This window comes from Poromitra crassiceps (assembly GCF_964638095.1).
Source record: "Poromitra crassiceps genome assembly, chromosome: 22".
In the NCBI taxonomy this organism is placed as follows: Eukaryota; Metazoa; Chordata; class Actinopteri; order Beryciformes; family Melamphaidae; genus Poromitra; species Poromitra crassiceps.
In genome coordinates, this window is record NC_139647.1 from 13,102,381 (window position 1) to 13,124,385 (window position 22,005).

Here is a 22,005-nt window from a genome sequence, read left to right on the forward strand (position 1 = left end):
TCAGACGAATACTTCCAATCAAGCTCCGTCTTTGCACAACTTTTTTGACAGTCGCCGGAGCAGTTATTGAATACAGACATGAGATAGGGCACACATATGCTACTGACACTCAAATCAGCGCAATTAAGCAGTGCAGCAATGCCCTTCCAACAGACCTGTAGCTGCAGCTGTTGTGTACATTCATCCTTTGCAAACAGCCTCCAAGCCCACCAAGTCATATCTAATAATAGCAAGGGGTCAGTTTACATGAAGAAAATCAAGGAAACAGCGGAGCCCCACATCATCGGTGGCCTCGTTAACGTGATATCGATCAACCACAACAATCATGAATCCAATTAGACGAGACAGAAATCATTAAGGATCATAAATGGGGGGGGGGGGGGGCACATGCTCACTGAGATAACGCTGCGTCACAGCCCGCACAGATGAACAGGCCCCGGGCTAAATACAGTTCTGTATTTCAGGTTGAGTTAATTCAGTTAGACAGGATCATAACATTAAATTCCATCCAAAATTAGAGGCACATGCTTGCCTGAGTCAATGTCAGACACTTTTCTGAGGCTACACACAGCTTATGTGGTTGATGCCAAACGGCAGTCAACTGGACACTATGGACAACAAGTCAAAATTGGGGGGGGGGGGGGGGGGGGGGGGTGTGTTTTACCTTCAGGAAAAAAACCCAGCTGGCCCAGTGTAGGACTGGCAAATCCTCTTAAGAGTGCACCTGTGCTCAAAGAGGGAGATTCCGGTCTTCCGGTTGCCGCCACCTGGGGAAATCTTGGACACAAGGCAGCTGCCCAGGCTTCCCGGTTCCTCCTCGCGCAGAGTTAACCTTGGAGTTTACAGGAAAACGATGGAGGCGAGTAGCTAGGGTAATCTGTCAGCAGTAAAAGTAGCAACATTTGTCAGTGCAGTAGTCGCAGGTTATTTCGGGGAGGCCTGGCCCATGTGCCTGGGTGGCGTCCCTGCTCATTGGCCAGGGGGGGCGTGCTGTAAAGGGATTCCTCTTCCAGCGCGCCCGTCACAGACCCCCACTCTACAGAATTAGAAGCCCCTCGTTGAGCCTCGGACACACACACACACACACACACACACACACACACACACACACACAGCAGTTTATCAGCTGTAATCAATTTTAAGGCAATATTATGTTCTGTGAGCTACACTGCAAAAAAAAAAAAAAATCCATCTTGCTTAACTTCTTTCCAATGCAAATCAACTTTTTCAAGAAGTTTTACTTTCTGCTCAAGATGTAATCTGCTATTGCTAGTGATTTGTGAAATTGCATTTGAAACAAGTGGGATTAAATCACCCCAGTTTAAAAATTGATATTGTTTGCAATAATTAGATATAAATCTGAATGTGTAATATTGTGTGTACAGAATTGTAAATCTACTGTATACTAGTATATATATATATTACTAATATTTTATCCCACTTTACCTGATACATGATAAGGGAACCACATGTCTTAACACAAGTCTTTATGAAAATGTGTGTGTCTTAACACAAGTCTATGAAAATCTGTGTGTATGTGTGTGTGTGGGGGTTCTGCCCAGAGATACATAATTAATGAAATTAGTTTATTTGAAACAGCCTGTACATAAGACAATGAGAACCAACACCCACAGAGGGAAACACAAATGACAAAGTTAGCCTGAGCATCTAATTACACTTAAAACAGTGTAAGAACGTGTATCAAATAATTCTATTCAAGTTAAACATTTAACAAAAATGGATCTGTGACAGCAGCTAGTGGATACTGATCACCATGCAAAGACACCAACTATTTACATCATTTATAAGGGCATACGTGTTAGGGCGTATTTATGGAAGTACACTAGACCTGTGTCAAATAGTATTTGCATATAGTTTAGGGTTCTTTTAAAGTTCATGGAGTAACAGGATTGGCTGATTTTTCACTATTGGGAGAAACACACAGAAAGATGTATTTTCAACTACTTTTCTTTCTGTCGGGCGCTCGGTGCAACGCCCCATCCTACACCCGGAGTTAGAATAAACCACAAACGATATCTGAAATTACTATTTGACTCAAGCCTGGTGACAGAACAGTTGAACCAAAGCTCAATTTTTTTTTAACTGGCTCAGTGACTTGGTACAATAACCAGTACAGCAGCAACACAACACAGTCAGTTGGAATCCAAAGTGTGGCCTGTGTCCACCTAGCGTCTTTTAACCTAACCGCCTAACCACGTCGTTTAACCTAACCACCTAACCTCACTTTTCAGGTGAGGTTAGCTTCTGTGTCTGGAGACACAGAAGTCAATAATCACATTTTCAAAATTTGCTTTCCCTGCTTCAACTTCTCCAAGCATTCTTTAGCCTTCCGAGCCAAAACCGTAGGTATTTTACCCAGGGTGATGCTGACATTGCCGTCCTTCAAGTTCAGGATGATTCGGTTCCCATTCTGAGTAATTGTCTTCACGTTCTGGTTGAGCTGGAAGGTTTTGGGAGGGCCGCAGTTGAATCTCAGACAGAGGCTGGTTTTGTTGTCCTTCTCAAGGATCTCAAAATGTCCCTCTCCATCTGGAGGTGCAAAGCTGTTAACGCGGATGCTGACAGCACCACTGCTGGAGAGTTTGGGCACTGCCATGGCTTACTGTCCAGTTGGGACACTTGGGAGCCTGGGACTTGAGATACAACAAATCCTTTCGATGATGTATGCTAAAGTAAATCAGAGTATCGTTTTCTTGGTGTCCTTAATATATATATATGATAAAATGGGGGGGGAGGGGGGTGAAAAGCAATGCAAATCCTCTTTGGCATGCCTGGGGAATACAATCCGGTTTGCCCACATAAAGAAGGCAACAAGTTGAAGAAAACAGGGGAAACAAAGAAAGTCACTAAGTCAGTGACTCTCAGTTCCTCTGTTCATGCATAAGCTTGAATAATAACCCAGTTATTGTCAAAGCCAATTACTTCAAAGATGTGTCGATGCCGGTTTGTGTTGAATGAAACCACTGACTTGCGCAGACTCACAATGAGTGAAACGTAGGAACCTGCACTATGAACACATGGGACAGTCTTACTAGCAGCAGTGTGGGGAGTCTTGATTAGCCCAGTTTTATCAAAACTACACAGAACATGTCCCATGTTAAAAAGTTAGGAATGAAATATCCAATATATCAAGCTTTATGATATCTGGTCAAAAACAAACACCCGAAAGGCACTCGTCAAATGAGGAAAGCATGAATAAATCCCTCTGAGCACATACAGTAGCTTCTAACAAAGACGAAGGTGGACGTATATTAGAATCAAGGAGGAAAGCACCATATTTGAATTTGAAATCACTGTGCTTTTCAGAGCTCTGTGGTTTAAAGCAGGAATATCCCATTTCTGCTCAACAACTCCACATCGTGGAATCGTTGTTGTTGCTGTTCACGGTGTGTATTGTGACCTGGACTTCAGACGGATGGGACTGACACATTGTTAGCATTGTACCTAGTGCAACGAGCCAGTTTCTGATAAAGATGTAGGAGGCACAGTGATAAGATTTTGCGACATTATCTGACTGGCGATGGTGGAGCTGGCGATCAGGAGTCGTCGCTAGTCCGCTTCCGAGACTGGTCCCCTCTGGAAAACACAGGGACAAGTCCATCAGTGACTTCAAGTAAAATTGCATACCCAGAGCTTGGTTGAAATGCAATCATACAGTATGCATTAAGACCATTTATCTCATACACTGCCCCGGGCTCCTGCTCGGTGCTGCTGACATACGTGGAAGTTGAGCTGTTCGGATCCTGCATTACTAATCTGAGCTGCTCCATCCGCAGCTGTGAAACATAAACTAGCAAACCTATGGCTGTGGTGTGGCCGGTAGCCATCTGAGACCGGGAGCCTCCCCGAAAACTCACCGTGAGAAACCGTTCATGGAGAGCTCCATCTGTAGCTTCTGGTCGTGAGCGGCGTAGTCCAACAGCTGAGACTCCACAGCGGGGGGGTTGATTTGGGGAATAAATCCAGAGAAGAGATCTGGGGCTAACTGGGCCCACGCTGAAAGAGGAAACCAACAGCCTTTTCTTAATAATGAATTAGATTTCACACGTGTAGTGCATTTTGTGTATGTGTGTGTCGTGAAGGCAGCAGAAAACACTCACAACACGTGACATTATCACAGCAAAAAGCATAATAATAGGAGCGGAACGGGTGAGAAGATATGGCTTACCTGGCCGGAGACTATAGAGGCCTTTCACCACATTGGCCATGGTCGATGGTTGGACTTGAAAAGGCATGGAATGGGCTTTGATGAGAAGAGCTGGAAAAGACAGTTAAGTATTACAAGTGTCATTCATGCTAAAGACTATAGTTTATTTTCAGAGCGAGTTCCGTGCCCTGTCTTGAACCACAAGCCTGGTTTTTGCCAGTATTAGGGACAGCAGAGCTTACGGATTGAGAGAAAAGTGCACCTTTGGTTTGGGCAAAAGACAGAATTTCTACCAGATTAGAGGAGATTGTTAGGTGACCGTTGTAACATTCTCAACTGAACAACAACAATTAACTGAACAAGGAGGAGTTTTAGACATGATGAACACATCATTAATCATTCAAAATATGACAGCTAAACACGGCAAGAAGGTGAAGCACTATACTCACGCATCAGTGTGCCCACGTGTTTTTCTGCGACATGATCGGCAAACAGCTTCATCAGATCCTCTCTCAGGTCTCTGTTTAGCTTTGTCTCAATGTAGAACTTATTCTGAAAACATTAAATGCAGAAAAAAATAAGTGTTTGTGTTTTACCAAAGCACGTCATGCCTACATTTGGTTATATATCCACTAAGCTGTAAAACAGTGACAAGTTATTTGTTCCCTGTGGACTATTTGTAAACAGACATTTCACAAAATTCTTACCATGTACATAAATACAGGAACTATACATTGAAGAGAAGCTGTGTATTGGATCAGCGCAAGGTTGAAGTTCTCAACGAAGTCCTCAGGTGGACTGGTCTGGAGAGCAAAAAATAAATGGATTAGTCTATTTGGCACAATGCATAGATAGCATATATTAATGTCCTTGTTTGTATTTGCTGGCACAAGCTCTTCCTTACTTGTAGATGGGAGGAGACCCGTTGCAGATGAGTAGTTATTTTCAATATCAAATCATTGTAGAGCAGCTCAGAGTGTTGCTGACAAACACACTTGTAGATGTAACTAGGGTAAACAGAGTCAATGATTAGCTCAGACCTGTCACATCATTTTAGAGTGGCCGTTTATTGTGACCAGCCCAGGCACACCTGTGCTGCTTAATAAGCACAATTCTTGATAATGCCACACCTGTCAGGTGGATGGATTCTCTTGGCAAAGGAGTAGTGTGGATTTAAACGAATTTGTGAACACAATGTAAGAGAAATAAGCATGTGGTGTGCACAGAAACGTTTGGGATATTTTGTGTTTATTATTCAAATAGCCCAAATAATGCTGTTAACATCACATAGAGCTCTTTTTCAATTCCCTTCACCTGGACTGTCTTACCCGTATATCTGTGCATACGAAATGGAGATGTGGTCCGTGGGCTTCTGGACGAGCAGGAGATCAATTGCGTTTTCCAGGTTTGGCCAGTGATTTTTCCGGTAGTCTTCTACAGCCATTGCATTCAAAACTACAGAAAAATGGGAGAGGAAGCATCACTCGTTATACCAGCACGTGGTACTTAACAAAGCCATAACAAAGGCCTGTGTTTTCTGGCCATCGGCCTGACACGTTCTTCTTGGCAAGAGCCGAGAGAAGCATCAATCTGTACACAGTTAACGTTAGCTACTGCTAGTCAGAGGCAGCAGAACAGGCCAGCGAGTACTAGCTACACAGCACACACGTAGCTGAGGGGCTACAAGAGTTAGCCGGACAGGCTAACTCACGGCTGAACTGCTGACCACCTAGCGTTAGCTTGCCCGCTTCGAGGAAACTTACGAAACTTTGAAGCAGAGTTTAGAGCGAATTTCCCCGCAGCAGAGGTTGACGGTGCCGAGCTGTCAGTCTCGCTGACTTCGCTGCTCTCACTGCTCGAGTCTGAGTCCATGAACTTTGACCCGTCGGACCGCAGCAGCTTTCCCTGACCGTGCACCGGCGAGCGGGGCAGAGGCTGGGGAACCGTCGTTCCATCTGACAGTTGGCTCCGCAGATACGTGTGGTGGACACTGCCGCTGCTCGCACAATAGTTGTGATTGTGGTCGTCGTTTATGTCAAAACTGCCTTCTTCCATACTCGCCATGCTCACAAGCGTTCGTGTGTCCAGATGCCTAGCGTTGCTAGCTAGCTAGATAGTCATTTCACATTAGAATTCAGACGAAAAAGATAAAACTAGGCGTCTTCGGTGGTGTCCATCTCGGTTTGCTGTTGTGGTGGTAGCTGAAATTTTACGACACGTCGCATCGCCGGACTGCTGAGGAAACAGGGCAATGTAGTTCAAGAAGACCCTGGTAACGTTAGCTGGAAACCCTTGTCCGCGAGAAGTGTATTAAAGTAGCTAGAATATCAATGATCAGTCAGCTAGCAGGATATATAACAATAATACAACAGCTAATTTATGTAAGAACCTTTATTTTACAAACAACAATCATACTACGCATGCGCAAAAGCGGAACGACTGCAAGGGCTATAATTGTGAAGACATGTTTTGGTCACGCTCTCGGCGCTAAGCCTCTTGTTGAATCCATAAAACAAACTTTCCATAGATTAAAACGTAATAGACAAAATGTGACGCTCGACAAAGAGCAGTAGTGTGCGCCTGCCTACTGGGAAGAGGTAGCTGGAAAGAAAACCTCTCACTTCGCTTATACACTCTCTGGTAGTTCATGCGGCAGGCTCTGGGCAGGATCAACTGATAAGCACCAGGGGGCGCACTTAAACCATTGGCGATTATTTGAACACACCGGCTGCATAATGAAATAATGGGAATGCATGAAGTGTTTAAAGATTTTTTTTTACTTGTAATAAACCCAAATGGAAATAAACTCAAAAATGTAAAACTTCCTTATTCCTTTGAACCGTAAACAAAACATGTTTAAATAAAATGGCATGTGAATTGTTGGAGTAGACATGTATCCAACACAAATTGGCTCAAATAGTGTCTACCTACCAACAATACTGAATTTGTACAGGCAGCAGACTCCTATGTATAATTAATGGAAATTGTTTACCTTTCTGCTTTATGAAAAGTGCCATGGGCAACAAAACCGGTTTTGTAAGGAAAAAAAGTGCCATTTCTTCAATGTCAACTCATTGAATATAGTCCTAAGGCTTAATATAAGTATAACTTTTTACAGATAAAAACTATCATCTACTCTGCTGAGTATGTCTCATGTTAGAGTATAAAAATAAGAGGCTTGACCATAAAAATTAGCTGCCACACGTCAGAAGGAAAACCTTGTCAATAAGATATAATTTTCCAAGATTTAAATGACAGGACACACAAAGCTTATGACAACTTAAGAGGGTCGGTGAAGTGTTCTTTGGTCTAAATCGAAGTGTACTGTTCCTTTTTCAGTATTTACCCTCATGGAAGGGCAGCGCTGAATTGTTTGTATTGCAGGGTAGAAAATGTGTTCAAGTAAACCATCTGAAGATCATTCATGTCTGTGTCTGAAAGTCATAGAACCCACTATTTAATAGGCAGTAAGCTTACAATATTAACATTAACCAATTGTAAAACACATGAGACAACAGATGTCGTCACATTATGGACTGGGATTGACTTTTGCACTCTGGTTGCTTGTAATGGTTGCAATCTAGGATTTAAAGCGTATTCTACCTGTTGCACCCACTGTCACACCCCCTGGATGAGTGTCTGATAGATGTAAATGCAAAATGAGATGAACAGGTTGAAAAATGGAGGAAAAAATCTACTGCATCCCACTTAGTAAGCAGTATACAGTATGAGCTTTCAGACACAACGCATGTGACAAAACTGGCACAGAAACACAAAACAAGAAGAAGAAAAAAGAATGAACTTGCTGCATATTCACACAAAGTTGTCACTCAATCTCCACTTGATGAAAATTAATAGTAAGGTCGATGAGTCAAAAATATACGAAACATATATAATAAAAAAAAAGACGATTAGTGCTTTGCCGTCGGGGTAGTTTAGATTTAAAGGTGTGTGGTGCTCTGAATGTTTTCAGAAGTACTGTCTGTGTCTGTCTGCACGCTTGACGCGGCCTCATCGGCTAGCGTGTGTGGTATCATGTCTCTGAGGCGCGCCCCTCTGTCCGCCGCCAGCGTGCTGGCCTCGTCCGGCTCGCTGTCCTCTTCCATCCCGTCGGCGCTGCACTCAGACTCCTCGCTCTCGCTCCCACAGGAGCTCGACGTCTCGTCTTCGGAGTCGGAGTAAACTTCAGCCCCGTGGAAGATGTAGTGATTTGGTGCTTGAAATAGGTACTGGCATGCTGGGGGGGGGTAAGAGACAAAGGCGACAGAGACAAATTTGATTTAGAGCTTGCATTTGATGCTTGATAAAAATATGAATGCTGACAGGATACGTCATTGTATATTAGGGTGCCATTCAATCTCCTCAGTGCATTTCCAATTATTGGAATCAGCATGCGGTTAAAGGGATACGCCACCTTTTGGGGAGTTTCGTCCATTTGCCATTATCGCCCACACATAACCAAGATACACCATAGCTTTACCGTCACTTTCTATACAGTATACAGTGAGCTACTAACACTCGTCCAGTTAGTTAGTATTGGGGGAAATGGTACAGCCGTTCAAAGTCACCAAAAACACACATTTCTAAGAGCGCCAAAAAGCTCTATGTACATGTTGTGACTCGGGTACTCACCACACGATGAAATAATAACCCAGAGATATAGGTCCTTGCACACAGAGTCCGAATTGTTCGCTGCGTTTTTTTAATCCGTCATCCGGGAAAAAAACGTCACGCACAGATACCTTGCCCACTGAGTCCGATGCGTTAATTATCCAATGCAACGAAAAGAAAACTACCGCGATCCTATTGATCCACAACTGGCAGTGTGTCTGTGTGGCTCTCTGTCTCTCTCCTCCCCCCCCCCTTCCCCATACACACACATACACACACACACACACACACACCGCGTCCCGCATTCCAAGCTGGTCTGCAATCACCCGGCACATTCTGTCTTTTAATTCCGAATCTCTGTATTCCTGCTTTGCCATAAAATGCTTTGTGCTGGGAGACGAACTGAATTAACTTCTCAGATGCCATTTTTCATTGTGAATAGCAACACTACGGCAGCTCTGGGTGGTCAAACACCTGTCAAAACGATTTCATGGATGCGGAAAAACGCAGAAAATCGAACCTCGTCCGAAAACTTAAATGACGGACGTAATTGTCGGACTCGGTGTGTCAATGATGATTGACACAAATTAGGTCGTATTTTTATTTTTTTCGTGCGTCAATTTCGGACGAAAAAACGGACTCTATGTGCAAGGACCTACTGTATGCGAAATTTCGTTTTCGTAGTGAATCCCTACAGAGTTACTTCCTTGTTTGCGCTGTACGCCTTGGGGCTATGTTTAGAAAGTAGTTCAGGCTATCTATTTACCTTAAAAAAGATTGTTTCTCTGCATTTTGGAGTAATATTTAATCTCGTGGTGACTACCCGAGTGACAACATGTACATAGAGCTTTTTGCCGCTGTTAGAAATGTGTGTTTTTGGTGACTTTGAAAGGCTATGTACTGTTTCCCCCAATACTAACTAACTGGGCGAGTGTAGCTCACTGTGTATACTCATGGAGAGTGACAGGAAAGGTATTATGTATCTTGGTTACGTGTGGGCAATATGGCAAATAGATGAAACTCCCCAAAAGTTGGCGTATCCCTTTAAATAACTTATTCTTGTTGAACGATTTACTGCATCTGTGTTTAACATAGTGCTTTAAGCTACCGTATATTAGAGCTATATTAGAAAGGGAACAGATTTTTCTAATATAGCTCATCTGTAAATCCATTAAAAAATGAGTTTATTACAGTAAATAGCAGGTTAAAAGACAGATGCCAGTCCACTCATTAAAGCTTTCAAGATCAACGTTCCCACAGTCTAAAAAGCTTACTCTCAAGGCGTTTGCTGATTGGACTTCTGTTGATTCGACTCATCCAGCATCGTCTACGAAGTTCAAGGTGGGAGGTGTTTCTCTTGACGCCTGCGGTCTCTGCTCTGGCCGTTTCCTCTGTCGGTGACTCCGAAGACTCGGCCGTCTCTTCACCAGGAGGCGGAGACTGCGGACAAAGCTCCGGCGGTGTGTCGTCATCACTGGGAGTCTCTGTGACATTCTGCCTTTCTGTCTCCTCCGAAGGCTCGGCGGCAGAGTCCGCGTTGTGTCGCTTCTGCTCCTCCTGCGCCGTGTCACCGGAAGCAGACGAGGCCTCGCCCCGCGGCTGCTCCGTGGGAGTCGGTAACCGCGGGGGCTTCTCCGTGATCTCATTGAGTCTTAACGTGTTGTAGCAGAGCTGCTCAAAGTCTCCGGCCAACCGGTGACAGAGCTCATTGACTATGACGTCGCAGTCCCCGAGTAGCTCCACGTCAAAGTTGAGGTGAGGCAGCTGCTCCCTGTTGATCAGGACCTGAGGCACTTCATGAGGAATGGAGTCTGGATGGGAAACAGAAACGGGGACAGCGGTCACATGTGTTTACTGCAAGTCCAATAAAGCATTGGTTTTTACATGCATCTCCCAACAACAACAAAATAGAGAAATCCATGAATCCATGCAGAACATACTTGGGATGAGAGCAACTGGCCGGACTTTAAGTGAAGAGCCGATGACTATCAAGAGGTCAACCTCGTCCTTATCTTGCTTCATGGCTCTGTGGAACATTTCTGGAAGATTCTCTCCAAAGAAGACGATATCGGGTTTCATGATTGCCAGCGGGATATCTGGACACCGTGGACAGCGGGGGACAACCTGCAGCAGGAATTATTATTTTTACATTTTAGCTATTAAGTCTGCTGAAGAGCACAGTGGATTGAAGACAGTTGCATGTTTAGATAAGTTCATTTCAGGCATGCATATGAAAAATGATGTCCCACAAACGATGTACAGATGGCAGAACATAAGACTAGATTAAAACCTAGTATATGGCCAGTCCTTGACAAATGTCTCCAAACTGGCCAGTCCTACTGCGTCCAATCCTGCACAATTTTATAATGAATTCTCCAACACATACCTGGTTAAAAATGTCTTCCCTTACAGCCTCACAATCCACTTTGTGTTTACAGACGAGACAGGATGCGGTTGCAAACGACCCTGAAACAACAGAGGTTATTAGTGATCAATCAGAATTATTGTAGGAGCGTTGCAAAAAAATAAACAAGGCCCATCTTTTAGACAACTTACCATGGCACTGGATAATCCTCTGAACTCCAGCCACTTGTTCTAATGTATCAATGTTCTGTGTGTAATTGCGCAGTAGCTTCTTCTGCTTATCCAGCATGGATATAAATTTGTGACAGGGTGAAGGCTGGAACTGACCAGGGTAGATCTCCTGCAATAAAGAAGAATGCATTCAAAACATCCATTTGTAAACAAATTGTAACACTACGTAATATAATCAAAAGACACATGATGATGTACCTTTTCTGATTTTGACCAACTAAAATGTTTAAATAAAGATAATTAAGTTCAAGTGAGACCTCTCGGTAACAAAACAATCGCACATAACCAACAAACCTTAGCAAACTTGAAGAAGGGTCTTGGGTCTCTTCGAAAGTATTCAATATCAAACATAGCTTGGGGGTCTGGAAGATCAGGAAAATCTACAGCGAGCCTTGCATAAATACCGTCTCTGGAGCGAAAGTCTGGTATTCCACATGAAACAGAAACCTGACAACAGAGTGCACACATTCAGTCAAAACAAAAGTGAAACTCCCATGTCAGCGCAACAAGAGCATGATGCCACAGTGGATACATACCCCAGCACCGGTCAGCACAAGTATCTTTTTGCTTTCGTGGAGTAGCCTGACCACATCCTCCAAGGTGTTAATGTCTTTGCGCTTCTTTCTTTTCGGTGGTTCTGAGATGTTGATGATGATCTGCCACAAAGTCATGTCGTCTAAGTCGGGTGGGAGCACGGTCTCAGGAAGCAAGTCTTTCAGAATGGTCCTCGGATCGGTCTCTCTGATGTGTTGCTGAATGAAACTGTAGGAACCTAGTCAAGGACACATCTCACTGTCATTTGTACTCCAAGATAACTGTACTGGTGCAACCCAAACGGAGTTTAAACCAATGTTTGGAGGCCTTTTGCCATTTGAAACTTAAATTCAGTCGGATACCTATTTGCGGTTGAGGTGTCCAGTCACTGGAGCTCGCATGCGAGGATCTATCGTCGTCCTCGTTGATGTGGTCCGGGGTGACAGCTAGACCATTGGAGGGAAGGTCGTCATGTCCAAGAAAATCTGGGTAGAGAGAAGTTAGAACAACAGCGCGCGTGAGCACCAGTAACGACAAATATGCATGGCAACCTCAGGCGTGGTAGTAGGACAAAATGTAAACTGGGCAACTGGCTAACAAACGCTAACGTTAAGTTGCTATCCATCTTAATGCAGTGAGGGAATAAAACCCCAAGGTATGAGTCACAGAAAGTTGCCATGTCCGCCTGTTGACTTGCTAATGTTACTCTGTTAAGTGTCACACTCAACCCTCCGACATTTGTACTGTATTCAACATTAGCGAACTTATCTTTAGGTTGCTAGCTTAGCTAGCTCGCCGGCAAGTTGTAAAAACAATCACTACGTACTACATCAGGCACGCAATCACGAGATTCCATTAAATCCCCAGCTCTTTCCATACCTTCAGCCTGGCCATGTGTCTCAAGTACAGTGTTGTCGTCTACTTTCACGACTGTTTTGTGCGGCTCCGACCCCAGCAGACCCAGTCCATTGTCTCCGCCTAGTGTTGCTGGGGCCTGCTCTACCGCCATCACCGGCTCACCCTCCTCCGCTGGCTGCACACAATCCACCGCTGCCTGCCAGCTCTTAGCGGCCTCCGATACGCGTGAGAATTGATCCGCCTCGGTGGCTTTTAATCCATAGTTTGTCGCCGTACTGATTTTCGACTTTTTCGCAGCCGGTTCGTCCATATCGGAGGCGCCTGAACAGGCCGTGCCGAGACTGTTCTCTCCGTCCGCCATCTTCAGCCCGTAGAGCTGCTGAGCAGAGCGATGTGTGCTGTGCTCTGCTGTACAGATTCTTCCTCAGACAGCTGGCTCATTTGCATGACGCACGTGACTCATTCTCCGCCAGTAGTCAGCTTCTTTCTCGCCGAGAAGAGCCTGGTGACGCGAGGTTAGTAGTCAGCTCCTCGAGCGTCACTTCTTTACGTCGATTACGTCAAACCGCGTCAAACCATAACAACATCGCTGCCTTCAAATGCTGTCGGAAAAATCGGAGACCCAACAAAGCTATGAGTAACTAATGTACTAGTGTTCTTTTTTGGCACAACACAACCCATCGTACAACTTGTTGATATTTGGGGGTCATGTTAAAAGTGATGTGTTAAGCGCAATTATGTCGGTTATGCGGTCTTTTTTTTACTTTCCTTTTTTTTTGGGGGGGGGGGGGGGGGGTGAATTGAAACATCAATTACACGTCTGTAACGGTAGCTATGTTGAACTTGATTTATTTCTACAAAAAAATATACTGTTATTACAAGTTACATTATTTCTAATTAGCCACTTGAATGTGCGACATGTCGAGGCTGGCGGCTTCACAGGAGCACCTGAATACACCACATCATGTGGTGACGGTGACTGAAAAATGACTCATCGCTCATCATACATGTCCAGGAGTCGTGAGACGAACAGGGGGAATTTCAAGTTTGTCATGACTCATGCTCCACAATTTGATGTATGACACATTAGTGAATCACAGCACGAAGTCGACAAAATACCAGCTGATTTTCAGAACGAGTGAGTCACAGCAGCAGCAAAGTAGCCTACAGCTGTGATCCCACGCAGGGACATTCAAACAGGTCGTCCAGCACAAGTCCAGTCTTTCCGCTCAGACTTGGATGTTTTATGGAGGCTGTATTGAATTGCAAACCAGAGGATTTGGAGGATTACTACGGGCTATTAGGATGTGATGAGTTATCGTCGGTAAGTTCTGGCACAGTGAGAGCTTACAGGTTCAGTCTATTTGCTGGGTGGTAGCCGATAACGGCTCTCTTTAATTACCCCCACCATGGCTTGTTTAGGGTTGAGAGGTAGAAGAAAACATAGCATGCATATACATCGTCAGAAAGTCTGTAAAATCTAAAGGGCTCGTAGATATGCATATCGCTCCAGAGATTAGTCTGAACCCAGAGACCTGTTGATGTTTCACCAACTTGGATGTCAAATGTAAGCAGTGATGTCTGTTTAACGTTACATGTGCTGTTTTAGCCTACATTTGCACGTCTATAGTAAATTGACCGCCGTGTAGCCTATCTCCAGACAGGGCAATTTAGTACCTCCCCAAAACAATTCAAGTTAGCTTGTTGGGAATTTGATATTCTGTGTAAATCAGAAGATGTCAAAATGAGAATGGCACTGATTTGAGAATTAATAGCAAAAGGTGTCTAAATTAGGAGAATCCCAACAATGGCAATTAATTTTGTTTTGAGACCTTCAAGAAGCCCTGCTTTGAGACCAATGTTTGATACATGCTTGTAATTAAAGGGCATTTAAACACGACTACAAACAACCTATTGATTTTATTAAGGTGTCATAATCCACTAAACACACAGTATGGTTGTAAAGATGGAATTAAACATGTCTAACAATCAGGGAATGTAAAATGTTCAACAATTCCTGTAAATGTTTCTGAAATCTTTTTTCTTGCAGACTGAACAGATTGTCAGCGAGTACAAGGTCCGAGCCTTGGCATGCCACCCAGACAAACACCCAGACAACCCAAGAGCAGGTAGATATGTCAACTATTGCTGTTATTTTACCATATTTTATTTTTCTATAGCTGTGATTTTATTTTTTAAAGAAAATGTCAAGTTCTGCCAGCTTTGACAAGTTATTTCATTCACAATGTCACAATGTGCCACCCCTTTAATTCCATTTTTAGTTATTTACCATGGCACCCCCACACACACTTTTCTTACTTACTTTCTTACTCCAGAAATAGCCTATTCCCCTTTCTGATTTGCCTCCATAATGACTTCAAAGCCAATTATGTTAATGATAAGATGCCTATTGCTGCATACAAAGAGGTGGTTTGTTATTATTCATTCTGTCATGTTATTATGCCTTGCTCCAGGTCATACCGTGATCTCTTTATTCTTTTTTTATGTCCATAAAAAAAATCTAGTGGAAGATTTCCAGAAGCTGCAGGAAGCTAAAGAGATTTTATCCAATGAGGGCAAAAGAAAAAATTATGACCTTTGGAGAAGAAGTGGTGTTACTATTCCATTCCACAACTGGCAGGCCTTGAACGACTCCGTAAAGACAGTATGTAACTAAAACCTTGATTTCAGTTGAATCTGTACAACAAAGAGACCTGTAATACATTTGGTGATCATTTTTCTTCTTCTTCCAGTCAATGCACTGGGCTGTGAGAAGTAAGAAGGAGCCAATGTTGGAGGGAGCAAAAGCAGAAATCCCAGTCACTTCTCGAGCAGAAGAGCTTCATTTTGGGCAGGAGACACCAGAGATCCCTTCATATGAAGACGTGCCATCCTCAAGTGTGGCATCCTCAAGTGAGTGTAGTCCAAAAAGTCCTGAAAGTAAGGAAAAGTTTGGTAACTTATTTACCGGTAGTAATTTTCCTCATCAAAGTTTTGAAAACATGAAAAAGTATGAATCCAAGCACACAAAACCAAATTTGTGCAGTTCTAGACCGACTGCCATTTCACATGTAATATTTATTGTTTGGGAGAATAATCATGAGCTATAGTTGACGGTCATATTACTCTGTTACTACGAATATATATCACTTTGAACATTCAACACCAAATCGCATCAAGAAAGTAAGGCCTAGATGGAATTTTGAAATTGCAAATGTCACTGAACTGAACAACAATTTGAAATGCAATAAAAGGGCCCTGAAAATGTGATCAAACCTAATGTGATTAACCAGTGTTTATGATTTCATAAGGGTGTGACTGACATTTCCAACTAAGATTGACTTAATCACATTAGTCAATATTACATTATCAGTTAATATCTGATCCCTTCCTATGAAGAATCATCTGTTAATGTAATGTCACATTTTCAACCCATTTAGAAGGTTGTTTTATATCTTGATCAAGATATGTTACATTATTGAAAAAGACTACATTCTAATTTGACATGGTGGAAATTAACTGCTTATTTAATAAGCAGTTAATGACTTAATAATTAGGGATTATGAGTGGACCACAGGGCCTCTGACTGGCATGCACATTCAAACACAAAGATCCAAGAGCAGTTTAGTTTAACCATTTATTGAGTGGTGATTCAAGGATGAAAATATGGGAGGATGGATACAAGAATGGGCGTGTGATGGAGCTCTTCATCCAGGCCTGGAGCTGGTCCCGAAATCGGTGTCTGCCCACCATCAGCCGGCCCACCATCAGCCGGCTGCAGAAGGTCCACAATGTCGACATCGGTCTGCACGTGCTCAAAACCAAAGGGGTCGACCTCAACGATGAACACGGCTCAGTCATTGATTCCAGAGATATCGTGGATGGACAGAGAAGACATTGAGCCTTCTGTGAAAAAGCATCTTCGCTTTCCGGGTGGAGGTGGTTTTGGATGAGGAACAGCTCAGGGAGGAGATAGGCTTCCTGAAGAGAACCTTGAGGACCAAGCGGAGACTGGCATCACTGAGGGCTGATTAGGGCCTTGAGCAGGGCCCCGTCAAGGCCAGGGTGCCATACAACCGCAGCAGCACCAAGATCACCCTGCTGACGGAGTGGATCAACGCCGTCTGTGACTTCTATAACCTCTTGGACCCCAGGAAGACAAGGCATCAGCTAATGTGGATCTTTATAACAAACAATAGGTCAATATATAGACCCTTTTCACGGGGGTCATTTTGTGTCAAAAAGGCAGGGTAAACAGATGCAAGCAAGCTAAACACTAATGAGGGTTTCCAACTTCCAATCATGGAAATTGGAAACCCTCATTAGTGTTTTGCTTGCACCTGTGTTTAACCTGCCTTTTCTACACAAAATGGCCCCTGTGAGAAGGGCCTATAGCCATGCACATTACAACTAGGAATAAATGTATATAATATATTATAATAAGTTAGCAACATACGACCAGTTTGCTCCTTTACCTTCCTTGCAGGTTTCAACTTCACAGGTATCTCACAACTTAGTATATCAAACACCTTCAAACATGACATCAGGATCTGTAGGCAGATACACATTATATTAAGATGCATAACAGGCATAAATCTAAACTGTAGAATGCAGGAACAGAAAAAGTGGAAGCAAGCAAGCTCCGAGTCAAAATTGTGATCAACAGTGGAAAAAGGAGCTTCTTGGTTTCTTTTTAGAGATTTAATAGAGAAGTGTTGGTACACCGGTAACCTGCACAGGTACACAGGTAACCTGCACAGGTTTACAATACAATGTACAACTTCAAAAAAAATAGGAGACACGGGCAAGAAAAACACAACGCGTTTCAACCTCACTGGGTCTTCGCTACAGCCTGACGAAAGACCCAGCAAGGTTGAAACCCGTAAACCTGTGCAGGTTACCTTTGTACCAACACTTCTCCATTCAATCTCTCTCTAAAAAGAAAACAAGAAGCTCCTTTTTCCACTGTTGATAACTCAAACAAATAAATCTCCTCAACAAGTTAGCAGAATTATTACAAACAACTTACAGTATATAGCAGCCAGCACTGCTACTGGTTTTGCCACATGGTCTCAGTGGCACAACTCTCAAACAAAGTAGTAAACTAATGTCTTAAATACAGTATCAGGAAGTGCTGGGGGTGATGATCAGTCCTGATCATTTGCAGCTGGGTGAGAAGGTGATTAAATTGGGGGCAAAGGTGAAGGTGTGATGGATTGTGGGAGATGGAGTCCACAAAGTCACTCTATTCAACAATTACATTACATCCAGCAGTTATTACATCCCTGATTGAAACCAATCATTGTCTACAGTGCACCAGTCAGAAGGGTCAGTTGTCTAGATGTTTTTAACACAGACCTCATGTAATAAACTGACCTCTCTCATCATTGTTGTCTAGGTGATTACTGCCATCTGCGCTTCCGCTGGGCTGCTGACTCACCATCCGATCTACTGCGGAAGTTCAGAAATTATGAAATCTGAACCTAACAGTAATTTAATGTTGTGAAAATGTTAGTATTGTCTGTCTTCTTGTCATCACATATTCAATTGTGACGCCTGTTGACTTCATTTGTGAATCCTGTTGATCCTAAAAAAGGGTAATAATTTATTTTCGCTAGAATTCCAACCATAAGTAACACAATGACAGAATGTACGATTATTTTGGTCATAGGTTTCATGCACTTTCTCTATTAAAATGTCAAAAAATGTGACAACCCTCCCACTCTCCTGGACCTGTCTTGCAGGAGCCTGGTGTTGGGGTCGTTTGTCAGATTGGGTACGCCTGGGCCTGGTGCACCCTTTTCACAGCTGCCATTTTGTGTCTAAAAGGCAGGATAAACACAGGTGCAACCAACTCACTAATTATGGCCCCAGCACTGGAACACCTAAATGGACTGGAAGTTGGAAACCCTAATGAATGCTTTGGTACAGCTGTGTTTATCCTGTCTTCAAGACACAAAATGGCCAAAAGGGCCTATGGGAGAGTTGTTACAAGAACTAAAATCTTATCAGCTGGGGGACCATGGGACAAAATCTATCTATGTGGTCTAATTTTCAGTCAGTTTAGGGGTCCTTGAAGTGAAAAAGTTTGAGAACCACTGCATTCGATTATGTGTTATATACATTTATTCTTGTAAACCTATGTATTTATACCAAATCCAAACTGGTGGAGGTAAGAGGTCCTTGGTTACCTGTAAAGTGCGATAAAGTAAAGCCCAAAGATGACATTTATATAGAAGTTTCGACCATTTGTTTTTCTTGTACAATAATGTCCATCATAATGGAAGTCATGCAATGAGGAATCTAATTTAGTATATTGGTTGTCACAGAACATGTTGTCTAGAATCATGTACAAAACTAGCTTTCCATCATATAGCCTACACTAGGTGTTATACACATATTTTACAGAAGTATAGTAGCATACCACTGACATCTATAGGCTACTTATTATATATTTTTTATACTTATCTAGTCTAAGTGGGATGTGGTTTATATAGATCTTATAGATGGTATTAACTTGACAACATAAACATTCTAAATTGCCCCTAGCTAACTTCCTGTTGCAGTGTTTGCTAATACAATAGCTGGCAGGTTTCAAACTGTACCCTAGCAACACAATTCCATGAAAACCATCTATAATCATCAGAAGTCATTTGAAATACCTCTAGCTAGAGGAGAGGAACAGAATTACAGGATGGGTCAAGTCTATAATGCCAGCACATACGTATATGAAAAATATTCCTTGCCCTTATTTCATGACAAGTCTTAAGTTTATCAGTCTTCCTTTCTCTTTCTTTTATTTATTTAAACAAACTTTGTAGTAGACATTACTGTCAAATAGGCAACACACACACACACACACACACACACACACACACACACACACACACACACACACACACACACACACACACACACACACACACACACAGGCTTGAACAAGTTAAATTCCTCCGCTTTCCCTATTGGAAACCTATGTCTTATGTGAGTGCTGTTTTGTGCTATATTCCTATATATTGAAAGGTGTGTTGAGCATTTTTCAAACATTATGAATCAATAAATATTGTGAACTTTGCATTCTCAAATGTGCCTGTATGGGAGCAGTCATGATAGATGTAGTGCAAAAAAAAGAACTGTAATAAATAATGATACAATACATTTGATTTGACACATACCTCAATGATTTAATTTGGTAAAGCAACGCATACACCTGTTCCGCGTCCCACCTCCGCCCAATTTCATTGGTTAACGCATCCAGTTTCGCGCTGTGATTGGGCAGTCTCCTGCCACTCAACCCGTAGTCGGGGTCATTTCAGTCCAACTGTCACAGGACAGGCAGTGGTGACCAAGCGGTGAACAAGTCATACTCGATACGATAGGCTACCTGAAAGAGAGTCCAGTATGGCGGGACGACTTCTACTCCGAACTTGTTCAAAAACATTGCAGTTGACGAGATACAATGTGGCGGTTAGACCCCTGCAACGGACCATGGGAGGTGAGTTGTGCTGTTAAATCTGCTGTGATTTTATAGCGGCTGTAACGTTATATTCCCACACACACACAGCAGCTGGAATCGTAGCAGCGTTGCTTGTTAACGTTACCACTTGATTTTCCACACACGCAACGTTACAATAAGAGGAATAGCCGCTGTCAACCTTTGTGCTCCCACGTCATATTCTTTGCTATGCACCCAAAGCGAAATATGGCTACAAAAGTTGAATTAAACAATCAAGGTCATTTGGACTTTATGCGGTGGTAAGGCCTCTGATAGACCCACCTCCTTTGGCAGACGTGTGTTGGTTTGGTGCCAGTATCCTGATAGAGGCCAGCCTGGTGTGGGTGGGTAGTGTCAGGTGCCGACGTGCACTTTCACTCACATTCAAGTACTCATAAGAACAAATAGAAATAACTACATTCAACTACACCATAATAATAACTACACTCAACCATATCCACAAATAACTAAGGTTTCAAAGAAGATGTCAAACTTTTGGTGTAGAGCACTGTATTAAGCATTGTCATACAATTGCAGGAATACCAACAGATGAAGAACAGGCCACTGGATTGGAGCGACGTGCTCTGCAGGCCCTCAAAAAGGGAAAGGTAGGCTACTGTGTGCAAAAATAACCAGTATGTTATGCTTATCTTTTTATAAGGTGTTAATTTTTTCTTATACATTTCACATGACAGGATCCCTACAGCATGCTGAAGCAGAAGGGAAATGCTGGAACCCAGGAAGACCCTCACATTGTCCCAGGCATCAGCACTAAAAGGCTGGTGGGCTGTATATGTAAGTGACGCATTGATGACAACATACAATGATTTATTATTATTAGTGTAGATTAATAACTTGTTCACCATAATATAATGTTCTGTAGGTGAAGAGGACAACACTGCTATTGTGTGGTTCTGGCTTCATGAGGGAGACTGCCACCGCTGTCCGTCCTGTGGGTCTCACTATAAGCTGGTCCACCATGAGTTGCCTCACTAAAACGAAACTTTTAACACTACAAGCTCTACACAACTGGGACAACACCATCACCACTAATTGCCACATTCATTGCCAGACACCAAAATGTGTGTATACAATTGACTATGTACAGTTTCCTATCATTAAAAATGTAAACCTTAACTGAATTGTCGGTTAGCAATCTGTTAAGTTTTTTTTAATTAAAGGAGCAGATCAACATTGTCCCAATCATTCTGTGATAAAGGATGGACATCTTTCTTAACTCCACTGCTTTGAGTGAAGAAGTGTAGAACTACACGTGTGGATGTGATGACATGAGATGGAATACTGGGAAATGTGCTATGATTTCAGTGATTACATCAGTGGTTCTCAACTGACTATTTTGGTGATGGGTTTCATACTGTAATAAAGTCTAAAAGCAAAAAATCTTATCAGATGGTCCCCTGGGACAAAATATTATCAAATGGGGGTCCGTGGTGTCAGTTAGGGGTCCTGGTCGTGAAAGTTTGAGAACCACTGCATTGTCATAACAGTTGTGAATGTTGTTGGATAAGCTGGAGAGTAGTCAACACTACTTGAAGGGTCTGACCAAATCGGCTCTACACTGCTAGACTAAAACTGTATTATTAAAAAACTATTTTTGAAAGTCCAGAGTGTCCTGAGATGGTTTATGAAAAGTTCCAACACTGAAGATGTACAGTCTTTCCATGTGTGGTCAGCTATTCATGAAGTAATGCCAATAGTGCACCAGGTGAACCCCGTTTTTGAG

The 22,005-nt window shown here is 42.8% G+C and overlaps 4 protein-coding genes across 4 annotated transcripts; 2 read left to right on the forward strand and 2 right to left on the reverse strand.

The window, feature by feature from the left end:
* Nucleotides 1-1,582: 1,582 nt before the first annotated feature.
* Nucleotides 1,583-6,296, reverse strand: cacul1 (CDK2 associated cullin domain 1). The gene is made up of 8 exons (XM_083658161.1): nucleotides 5,932-6,296; nucleotides 5,497-5,623; nucleotides 5,073-5,175; nucleotides 4,876-4,971; nucleotides 4,618-4,720; nucleotides 4,190-4,279; nucleotides 3,879-4,017; nucleotides 1,583-3,597 (listed from the first exon to the last, which is right to left on the reverse strand). The coding sequence occupies exons 1-8, from the start codon at nucleotides 6,230-6,232 to the stop codon at nucleotides 3,558-3,560; spliced, it is 999 nt and encodes a 332-aa protein (XP_083514287.1). The 5' UTR covers nucleotides 6,233-6,296; the 3' UTR covers nucleotides 1,583-3,557.
* Nucleotides 6,297-6,570: 274 nt separating this feature from the next.
* Nucleotides 6,571-13,137, reverse strand: sirt1 (sirtuin 1). The gene is made up of 9 exons (XM_083658739.1): nucleotides 12,788-13,137; nucleotides 12,271-12,393; nucleotides 11,911-12,146; nucleotides 11,669-11,821; nucleotides 11,336-11,483; nucleotides 11,166-11,245; nucleotides 10,720-10,903; nucleotides 10,054-10,590; nucleotides 6,571-8,405 (listed from the first exon to the last, which is right to left on the reverse strand). Exons 1-9 carry the CDS (start codon nucleotides 13,125-13,127, stop codon nucleotides 8,110-8,112), a joined length of 2,097 nt encoding a protein of 698 aa, XP_083514865.1. The 5' UTR covers nucleotides 13,128-13,137; the 3' UTR covers nucleotides 6,571-8,109.
* A 767-nt stretch (nucleotides 13,138-13,904) lies between these two features.
* Nucleotides 13,905-19,809, forward strand: dnajc12 (DnaJ (Hsp40) homolog, subfamily C, member 12). The gene is made up of 5 exons (XM_083658360.1): nucleotides 13,905-14,090; nucleotides 14,817-14,895; nucleotides 15,292-15,431; nucleotides 15,520-15,679; nucleotides 18,165-19,809. The coding sequence occupies exons 1-5, from the start codon at nucleotides 14,013-14,015 to the stop codon at nucleotides 18,245-18,247; spliced, it is 540 nt and encodes a 179-aa protein (XP_083514486.1). The 5' UTR covers nucleotides 13,905-14,012; the 3' UTR covers nucleotides 18,248-19,809.
* A 292-nt stretch (nucleotides 19,810-20,101) lies between these two features.
* Nucleotides 20,102-21,828, forward strand: cox5b2 (cytochrome c oxidase subunit 5B2). Its single transcript, XM_083658171.1, has 4 exons — nucleotides 20,102-20,261; nucleotides 20,799-20,869; nucleotides 20,957-21,056; nucleotides 21,145-21,828. The coding sequence occupies exons 1-4, from the start codon at nucleotides 20,168-20,170 to the stop codon at nucleotides 21,255-21,257; spliced, it is 378 nt and encodes a 125-aa protein (XP_083514297.1). The 5' UTR covers nucleotides 20,102-20,167; the 3' UTR covers nucleotides 21,258-21,828.
* Nucleotides 21,829-22,005: the final 177 nt, after the last annotated feature.

Coding starts and splice junctions, on each gene's coding strand:
- dnajc12 (XM_083658360.1), top strand. CDS start 14,013: ATGGAGGCTGTATTGAATTGCAAACCAGAGGATTTGGAGGATTACTAC. Junction 14,091..14,816: donor GATGTGATGAGTTATCGTCG/GTAAGTTCTGGC, acceptor TTTTTCTTGCAG/ACTGAACAGATTGTCAGCGA. Junction 15,432..15,519: donor TGAACGACTCCGTAAAGACA/GTATGTAACTAA, acceptor TTCTTCTTCCAG/TCAATGCACTGGGCTGTGAG.
- cox5b2 (XM_083658171.1), top strand. CDS start 20,168: ATGGCGGGACGACTTCTACTCCGAACTTGTTCAAAAACATTGCAGTTG. Junction 20,262..20,798: donor CCTGCAACGGACCATGGGAG/GTGAGTTGTGCT, acceptor ATACAATTGCAG/GAATACCAACAGATGAAGAA. Junction 20,870..20,956: donor AGGCCCTCAAAAAGGGAAAG/GTAGGCTACTGT, acceptor TTCACATGACAG/GATCCCTACAGCATGCTGAA.
- cacul1 (XM_083658161.1), bottom strand. CDS start 6,232: ATGGCGAGTATGGAAGAAGGCAGTTTTGACATAAACGACGACCACAAT. Junction 4,280..4,617: donor ACACGTGGGCACACTGATGC/GTGAGTATAGTG, acceptor TGTCTTTTCCAG/CTCTTCTCATCAAAGCCCAT. Junction 3,598..3,878: donor TCCATGAACGGTTTCTCACG/GTGAGTTTTCGG, acceptor TGTGTTTTCCAG/AGGGGACCAGTCTCGGAAGC.
- sirt1 (XM_083658739.1), bottom strand. CDS start 13,127: ATGGCGGACGGAGAGAACAGTCTCGGCACGGCCTGTTCAGGCGCCTCC. Junction 11,484..11,668: donor CCTTCTTCAAGTTTGCTAAG/GTTTGTTGGTTA, acceptor TCTTTATTGCAG/GAGATCTACCCTGGTCAGTT. Junction 11,246..11,335: donor GAGGATTATCCAGTGCCATG/GTAAGTTGTCTA, acceptor CTGTTGTTTCAG/GGTCGTTTGCAACCGCATCC.